At 39.7% G+C, this 9,579-nt stretch overlaps 1 protein-coding gene across 1 annotated transcript; it reads left to right on the forward strand.

Annotated features, from left to right (window-relative positions):
* The first annotated feature begins 286 nt into the window (after positions 1–286).
* On the forward strand, positions 287–6,317 carry LOC112617753 (pregnancy-specific beta-1-glycoprotein 5-like). The gene is made up of 3 exons (XM_025374444.1): positions 287–644; positions 1,041–1,295; positions 6,241–6,317. Exons 1-3 carry the CDS (start codon positions 287–289, stop codon positions 6,264–6,266), a joined length of 639 nt encoding a protein of 212 aa, XP_025230229.1. The 3' UTR covers positions 6,267–6,317.
* Positions 6,318–9,579: the final 3,262 nt, after the last annotated feature.

The following is a 9,579-nucleotide window of genomic DNA, read 5'->3' on the forward strand; positions in this document are numbered from 1 at the left end:
GGAAGGGGCCCAGCAGTTGCACATTCCAGGTAAGGAACCCAAGGTGAACCAGCCAGTCAGTTGATTAGAGAAGGACTGGGAGGGGTGCGGGGGCTGTGACTCCCACTCACATGTCTGTCCATGACCCAACACTACTGATCAATTCACATTTGAGAAAGTCTGTGCTTCCCTAAGACAGAGCAGGTGGCCTCACAGTCTTTGAGCCCTTAGATCATCATGCATCTGTCTTGTGACACACACATCAGCTATTGACTTTCAAGGACTCGGGTGGGCTGAGAGGTGGGAGATGCCACCTCCGATTGAAGGATGCCTTGGAGGAATCAAAGGTGCCACAGAGGACAAACTTCTCTCTGTTATCCACACAGCGGAGCTGCCCAAACCTTACATCACCAGCAATAACTTCAACCCCATGGAGAATAAGAATGTTGTAGCCTTAACTTGTGAACCTAAGACTCAGGGCTACACCTACTTGTGGAGGGTAAATGGTCAGAGCCTCCCGGTCAGTCCCAGGCTAAAGCAACCCGGTAAAACCAGGATCCTCATTCTACCCAATGTCACAAGAAATGACACAGGACCCTATGAATGTGAAATATGGGACCGAGTTGGTAGCATCTGCAGTGACCCACTCACCCTGAATGTCCTTTGTATATTTGGTTCCTCTGTGGGCCAAGCCACCAGCTAAAATTCAAATGACCAGAGGCCCGGCATCTCAGTCTCTCTCAAGTCCAAATACAGACACTTTTATGTCTGGACACCTGAGCTGGCCTTCACTCCCGGCCCTGGGGAAACCTGGGTAGGCACAGCTTTAACCAAGAATAGAAGGGGAGGGGCTGCTCTTGTCATGGGAGACTTGGGGTCTACAACCGGTGATGGCAGGAACAGATGAATACTTCAGGCCTCTTTTCAGTGAACACAGAAAGGGTTTGGCTGGGCCTTGAGGGTGTGTCTTGACTCAGAGGGACACTGTGTCCCTTTAAGAGACAAGGAGCATCCCCTTCCCTCGGATGACATCACCTGTGGCTTTATTCTCTTTACTCCAGATGGTCCACAAGTCCCCAGGATTTTCTCTCCATTTAACTATTACCGTTCAGGAAATACCCTCGAATTGTCCTGCTTCGCAAACTCTAACCCACCGGCAGAGTATTCTTGGACGATTAATGGGAAGTTTCTGCAATCAGGACAAAAGCTCTCTATCCCCCAAATTACTACACAGCATAGTGGGCTCTATGGTTGCTCTGCTCGTAACTCAGCCACTGACAGCGAACGTTCCACATTCAAGAGGATCACAGTCGTGAGTAAGTGGATCCCTGCATCATTGTCAATAGGGTTTCAGGTGGAGTCTATTTGGCTTTCAGAGAAGTCAGGAAAACATTTTTATTCCCAGCCTGTGTCCCATGGGCAGAAGCAAATCCTAAATTCTCCTCCTGAACCCTCCCAATTTGTCTCTACAGACTCTCTTCTCCTTGTTTTTCTGTTTTCTCATGGTTGACCTTGTGTCCAGCCTGGGAAAGGTAGGGAGGGGGCTTTGTCATCCTTGAGCCCTGTGTGGTAGAAGAGGCTTCACAGGGACAAGAAGGAGAGTCCTCAAGATCAAGTTGTTTCTTGCTGTCACCAACATATCCCTGTCCGCTACGTCTTTGTTTTCTTTTACCTACTCCATGAGCTACAAGGAACATCTGAGGTTTTGAAACAAGCTCACACTTTTCCCCCAAATGAGAGGAGGAAGCCCCTTGGATAAGGGAGGAGCAGCTGAGACTGCTCCCTTCTCTGCTCCGGGCTTCTCTGGTGACTGGCCCTGCCTGACTCCACCTGGGGTGAGACCAGCATGTGTGGAGAAAGGGCGCTGGTGGCCTGTCCTGAATTTGGCTAAATCGAACTGCCAGTTGAAGTGAAGGCTAGACTGCAGGGAAATAAGAAGAGAGGGAGCCTCGGGGAAGACTCTTGAGCTGTGTCCTGGCTCTGAAGTCACCGGCTGTATGAGGCTGTGGGCACTGCATGTGGGACACAGCACAGAGGACAGTGAGTGATGCACACTTGGAGAAATAGGGAGATTCACCTCTGGGGCTCTGCATGGCAGGAAAGGGGCAATGAAAAAAGTGTGTATTTATAGAGTGTAAGACTACCAGGACACTTTATATGTATCTAATGTAAGACTTATCATTAAGTATTTCTACGTGTGCAATTTAGTGTTGTGTAAGCATCACACTATCCATTTCCAGAACTTTTTCCTTTTACCATATTAAACCTCTGTACCCTATAAACAGTAACTCTCACTTCCTCTCCCCCTATCCCTTAGCACATACCATTCTACTTTCTATCGCTATGTAACTGGCTATTCTATCTTTTATAAATGGAATTATAGAATAATTATCCTTTCGTGTCTGGCTTATTTCAGTTAGCATAATGTCTTCAAGGTTCATCCACTTTGCACGATGTATTGGAATTTTATTCTTTGTTAAGGTTGAATAACATTTTGATGTATAGATATACCTCATTGGCCTACCCATTTACCTTTTAATGGACTTTTCTGTTGTTTCCTTTTTTTGGCTATTGTGAGTAATGCTTCTCTGAACATCAATGTGCAAATATTTGTTCAAATTTCCTTCCATTCTATAGGCAGTATGTCCAGAAGTGGAATTGCTGGATCTAATGGTAATTTATTGTTTAATTTTTTGAGAAACAGCTACACCACTTTTTACAGTGGCTACAACATTTCCCATTGCCATCAGTAACGCACTAGAGCTCCAATTTTTCCATCTATTTGAAAACACTTGTTGTTTTATGTTGCTGTCATTGTTGTTTATCAAAGCCATCCTAAAGTGTGTGAGGTGATGTCACATTGTGGTTTTAATTTGCATATCTCTACGTATTCATGACTCTAAGGAACTCTGCATGGGCTTATTGGATATTTGCATATATTCCTAGGAGAAAACTCTATTTTAATCCTTTGTTCATTTTTTAATTGGGTTTTTGGATGTTTGCTGTTGTTGACTTGTAGTTTTTCATGCATTCTGGAAATTAATTTCTTATCACACATAATTTGCAAATATTTTTCTCATTTCATGGGTTGCCTTTTTAATTTCTTGATAATGTTCTTCAATATATAAAAGGTTTTGATTTCTATGAAGTCCAATATATCCATTTTATTTGTTGCCTATGCTTTTGTTGTTACAACCAAGAAATCATTGTGAAATCCAATATCATGAAGTTTTTCTCCTGTTTTCTTCTAAGAGTTGCGTAGATTTTGCTCTTACATTTAGATCTTTGATCTATTGTGGGTTAATTTTTGTATATGATGTTAGGTAAAGGTTTCACTCATTCTTGCCCTGGGATATCCAGCTTTTCCAATATCATTTGGTGAGAAGACTGTCCTTTCCCCATTGAACGATCTTGGCACACTCGATGAAAATCATTTGGCCATATATGCAAGTATTTCTTTCTGGGCTCTCTGTTTTATCTTATTAATTTCTAAGTCCTCCTTTATGCCAGTACCACACTGTATTGGTTACTGGGGCTTTGCAGTAAATGCTGACATCAGGAAGTGTGAGTCCTCCAGCCTCATTCTTCCTCTTCAATGTTGTTTGTCTCTTAGAGTCATAAGATTCAATATAAATTTTAGGACGGATTTTTCTTTTACTGCAAAAATGTCACTGAAATTCTGATAGGAATTGTATTGAATCTGCAGCTTATTTTGGGTGGCATTGTCCTCCTGACAATAGTGAGTCTTCTAATTCATGAAAACAAAATGTCTCTCATTTTATTGATATCAACATTAAGCAATATTTTATGGATTTCAGGTATAAATATTTCACCTCTTTGGTTAAACTTATTCCTATTTTATTATTTTTGATATTAATACAAATTAAATTTTTTTTCTTAATTTCCCTTCAGATTGTTCATGGTCATTGTGTTGAAATACAACTGATGTTTGAATGTTGATTTTGTATTGTGCAACATTACTGAATTCATTTATTAATTCTAATAGGTTTGTTCCATCTTTAGGATTTTCTACATATAAGTTCAAGTTATCTGCGAACAGAAATAATTTTACTCCTTTCTTCCAATTTGAATGTCTTTTTAAAAATTCTTGCCTAATGTTTCTGACTAGACCTTTCAATACTACATTGAATAGAAGTGTCAAAAGCAGCATCTTTGTCTTGTTCCTGCTCATACAGGGAAAGCTTTCAGTCTTTCTCCGTTGAGTATGATGTTAGCATTGGGTTTCTCACATATTGTCTTTATGTTGAGGTGGTTTCCTTCCATTCTTAGTTAGAATGTTTTTATTATGAAAAAATACTGAATTTCATCAAATGCTTTTATTGATTCAATCTTATTACTGATTATAATTCTATTCATATATTTGTGTATTTCTAAGAATTTGTCTGTTTCATCTAGGTTATCCAATTTATTGGCATACAATTTTTAACAGTACTTTCATAATCATCATTTTATTAGAAATGGTAGTAATCAGTTCAATTCATTTTCTTTTTTCTTTTTCTTTTTTTTTTAAAGAGAGAGAGAAAGGCTCTCACGTTGTAGGCCAGCCCTGGCTGAAATACAGTGGTGTGATTATGGCTTACTGCAGCCTCAACCTCCTGGGCTCAAGCAATTTTCTTTCTTCACCCTCCCAAGATACTAGGACTACAGATGCATGCCTCCATGCCCAGCTAATTGGTTTTTAAATATTTTGTAGAGGGGGGTCTCCCCAGGTTACCTATGCTGGTCAAAACACCGTGCCTCAAGAAATCCTCCCTTTGTGACCTTCCAAGGTGCTAGGATTAAAAGATGACCCACCATGCTCGGACTCCATTTTCATTTCTGATTTTAGCAATTTTAATCTTCTCTCTTTTTTTCTTAGTCAGTCTAGTTAATGGTCGTTAATTTTGTTGATTTTACTTTGAAAAATCAACTTTGGTTTCATTAATTTCCTCTATTCTTTTTCCATTCACCATTTTATTTTTATCCACTCTAATCCGTATTGTGTCCTTCAATCACTGTGCTTGGGTTTAGTTTGTTCTTCTTTCATATCCTGAGTATGAGAGAGCTTGCTTCATACCATTCTTTTAACGGTTTCATGCAGTCAATGAAACAAGATGCCACACACACATGAACCAATGTCAGCTGGTATATTACTACCAACATCATTAGCCTTGAGGTCAAATAGTTCTAGAATCAAATCTCAGATCCACCTATTACTAGCCATATGACACCAGGAGAGATTTTACACTACTCTAAGCTTGTGTCTTTTCATTGGCAAAATGGAAATAATGTCTACCTGACAGGGTTACTGTGTGAATTAAATGAGGTACAGGTAAAGTATTTAGCACAGGACCTGGCACATAGGACATGCCCCTCAACAGTACCTATTTCCATATACATATAGAAAAAGAGGTACCACATAAAACACTAGGACATGGTTACTGACTACTTGTGGGAAAGAAAGGAGAAAAGCTAAGTGCAAAGAATCAAGCCTGGTATGTTACTTTTTACCAACTGAGATGTATCCATTTTGGGATTGGACATATGAGGTAGTTTATCATGGAAGATACCTGTGAGGGAATGTGGGGCAGGCATGAAGGCAGTATGGGAGAACTCACAGATACCTATGCAAAGCTGACTCCTGTGTAAAAGAAAGAGAAAGAAGTTTTAGGTATCAATGCAGTTCTAAGAGAGTTTTTGGAAGGCTGATGGGAAATCCTCCAACCAGCCACCCATTAAAGTTAAAGAGAGCCTCAGAGAACTAGGCTTGCTTTCATGTCCTTGCTGGGAGCCTGTGGGAAGGAAGCTTTCTGTGCAAAGGAGGAGGTGTATTTGAAATGCACTGACCTGGGCCTTCTGTCAATCAGGTCCCTGCCATGGAGACCTGGCAGGGTCTCATTCATAGCTGCCACCACAGAGACACTGAGAAAAAGATGCAAACATGAAAATGTGAAAAGGTCTAAAGTTCTAATGACATAGAAAATAGCAATCAGCCTTTCTCATATCTGAAAATTTCTGAAATATCTGAGTGCAGTAGAGAATTGACCGACGACTGATCACCAACCTAGAAACATGGTGAGAGGGGAAAAACACTGCAAGAATATAATCATCTCCCATCAACTTTCCAACAGAAATAATGTATTCCTTGAAGAAACAGTTATAGAGTACCTCATGTTACATGCTTGTACCTGAGGCTCCCCCCCCGCCCCCCGGTAAAATAACATCACCTCCATTCCTTCTTTTCTTTTCTTTCCATGACAGCTCGTTCAACAATAGGACGTCCATAATGGCGTTAGTCCAATATAGCAGCCATGATGTCATTTCTGTATTTCGGGAAGACTGACAGGTATGATGGCCTTTTCTCTTGTCCCGTTTCCTGCAGTGCTGACTGCCATGCTTGGGAGAGGGAAGAGACTTATTTGCCTGTATCTGGGACTGGATCTTCTTCTTCCTCCACCAAACTCCTGCTTCTCAGCACTAATTATTGCAGTTCCCTTTCTCCCTGGCCTTTATACTCCCTGTACCCCACTGTCTTTTAGACGTAATTATCTCCAGCCTCTGCTCATTTGTTTCTCAGATTTAAATGAGAAACACAATTTCACATTGTGAAACCCTCTTCATTATTTTTCACATCTCTCAATAGTGTAATTCTCTCTATTCCCATAAAGCTCAACCACTTCTCAAACTGTTGCTTGACTTCTTGTCTCCAGACTTTGAAACCTTCCTTGCATAGGACTGCCTCATTACCTTTCTAAAATCTAGTTAATTCACTTAATCAGGAATCTCCAGGCATCTACTCTAGCCTATTTGGTAAGTTCACATTTCTTCTATTTACTGATCCTTCTCACTTCCTTTACCTTTACTTCCTAGTATAATTTCTCCATTCTAATTAGAACTGTCTTCCTACACATCCCTGCCCCTTCACCCACATAGACATAAAATTCTTAGTTCCAATGCTATGCCTAAAAACAGGATAAACTCCCCTCCAGCATCTGCACTACAGACTTAACCACACCCTTCATCACAAGCAATCTCTGACCTCGTGGAGAACAAAGACTTTAGGGTTAGCCTGTGAACCTGAGACTCAGAACACAACGTATGTATAATTGAGACCTTTCCTGATGACCAATTCATGTGTTCAAAAAAGATACAGAAATGAAGAAGGCAACGTCCCTACCCCAGGGGACATAAAGCCTAAGACGGGAAATGAGACCTGAAAATAATCATGATACCAAAAGAGAAAAAAAATGAAGGCCACAAGAAGTCAGAGAAATCTGATCGGAAATATAGTTACACATTGGAATCACTGGAAAACATTTTTAAAAGTGGATGCTCAAGCCCCACGCATTAGTTCCAGTTTAAAAGTCTGGAGAGAAACCCAGGCACTGGTAATTTTTAATTCTTCCCTGACCCTACAAACATGTAAAGAGGATGGAGAACTCTTGTTGTAATAGGTAGAACTTAAAACTAAATCAACGATTTTCAGGTAGAAGTACCTGAAATTACTTCTAAAGGAAGTAATGAAAATTAATGAAAAATACTTAAAAAGGAATTACCTAAGGACCTTTTCAACGTACATAAGACTGTATTTTTGGCCCTAATTATTAATGGGCTACACCAAGAACTCAGTGATCCAGTTGGGAAACAGAAGCTGAATGGAAAAGCCACCTTATTTGATATGTTAAAATATATAGAAAGCATTTTCAAATGTGTGATAAGTCATGCTAAACCTTCTCTAAATAGTATTTATGGGAACGTTAATAATACAAATATTCTAGGCTGGGCGAGGTGGCTCACGCCTGTAATCCCAGCACTTTGGGAGGCCGAGATGGCAGATCATGAGGTCAGGAGATCGAGACCATCCTGGCTAACATGGTGAAACCCCGGCTCTACTAAATATGCAAAAACAAATTTAGCCGGGCGTAATGGCAGGCTCTTGTAGTCCCAGCTACTTCGGAGGCTGAGGCAGGAAATGGCGTGAACCTGGGAGTCGGAGCTTGCACTGAGCAGACATCGTGAAACTGCACGCCAGCCTGGGCGACAGGGCGAGACTCCATCTCAAAAAAATGAAAATAAAAATGAAAAAATTAAAAAAAATTAGTATTCTAAACACTATGTGAAATTTCTGGAAATCGAATATGTTATCAGTCATAGTGTCATATGCCACAGAAGTAAGTAGGTTTCTATGTGAGCTGTGTCTTTACCATAATCAACCTAATAAAAACTTCATTAGATTTTTAACCATAGTCATTTTAAATCTTTGTCATTCCCAGACAGTTGCTTTGATTCTTCCTTGAAGTATTTATAATCAGCTACAGTCCAAAATTGCTTTTTCTTTGAGGAGATATATGGAAAAGATTCTGACAACGACTCTTGAATACAAGTTTTGATAACTTCAAGGTCATACCACTGGACTCTCTGAGAACTTTCAAAATTTTAATGAACAGGCTGATACCTTCATGAAATTCAAGACAAAGAAGAAAAAAACCCCTCAGTTTATTGCACTAAATAATCAAAACGATAATGTTTTCATAATATTTTATTTGAGAATGTGGTGATTCTTTGAATGTTTTAATCTCCAGATTTGTGAACTTTCTCTTTTAAGCTATTTATACTTTACAGCAATTTGGTAAAGTATACTTTTGTAAACAAAAATGGAAACATTTGCTTTTGTTCTGAATCTGAGTGCCCCAGAATTGGGAAACTATTCATGAGTATTGACATGCTTATGGTAATAAAGTTATTTGCACAAGTTCAGTAAGAATCTACTCTCTTTATAACAGGACACATTTGAAAACATTGGTTATGTTACTAAGGCTTTGACTGGGATGTTCTATTTGAGAATATACATAGAATAAACTCATAGGGAATGCAGGCAAAGTCTGAAGTTGGCCTTTGTTTGGCTTCCTAGTCTCAAGAGGTTTTTGAAAGTTTAATCTGAGAGTCTTATAAAACTTCTAGCAAAGCAAAGTTTAAAAAGAGCCTCTATGGTCCCTTGCTACTCTTGCTGCACTTAGGTAAAAAATCTAGGCAAGTTCAGTGAGACTCAACCTATTTTGCAAACAAATTCATCCTACTGGGATTATCCTTGGTAAAAATAGAGACCCCTATATAGAGACACATTATTTTGAAAAGAAAAACTGTAGTACACCTGTTACCATATTGAACCACTGTTCATTATCTTTGAGTATTTATAATCCATTGGTAGCCTGGACTGGACCCTGAATTCTTTTAGTTCTTCCAATTCATTTTTCTCCAATGAAATCATTAAGAACAGGAACAGCTCTGTTCCTGAAGCCATATAAGCTAGAGGTGGACAACTCAATGTAAATTTCATGGGAAAACCCTTGTGTCGGAGGTGTGGGCCGTTCAGAGCTCACCAAATGTTCAACACCGTAACGTAGAGACACTTAAACTGCAAACCACGACAGCAAGTTGATGATTTTACGCTGTGGACAGCTTTCCTCAAGGTGTCAGAACAAGACTATCAATCATGATGAGACTCTTACCTCTCTTAATTTTTTCTTGCTTATGCCTGTCTCCTTTGCTTCCTAGAATAATGCTGTACTTAGGATTTCACAAGAAGTAGCTTCTGAGAGT

The sequence above is a fragment of the Theropithecus gelada genome, unplaced genomic scaffold (assembly GCF_003255815.1).
Source record: "Theropithecus gelada isolate Dixy unplaced genomic scaffold, Tgel_1.0 HiC_scaffold_393, whole genome shotgun sequence".
Classification (NCBI taxonomy): Eukaryota; Metazoa; Chordata; class Mammalia; order Primates; family Cercopithecidae; genus Theropithecus; species Theropithecus gelada.

Bases quoted from the DNA above. Each gene is read 5' to 3' on its own strand.
- LOC112617753 (XM_025374444.1), top strand. From the start codon at position 287: ATGCCACCTCCGATTGAAGGATGCCTTGGAGGAATCAAAGGTGCCACA. The intron at 645-1,040 runs GTATATTTGGTT...TCTTTACTCCAG, and splicing joins ACTCACCCTGAATGTCCTTT to ATGGTCCACAAGTCCCCAGG. The intron at 1,296-6,240 runs GTAAGTGGATCC...TTTCCATGACAG, and splicing joins CAAGAGGATCACAGTCGTGA to CTCGTTCAACAATAGGACGT.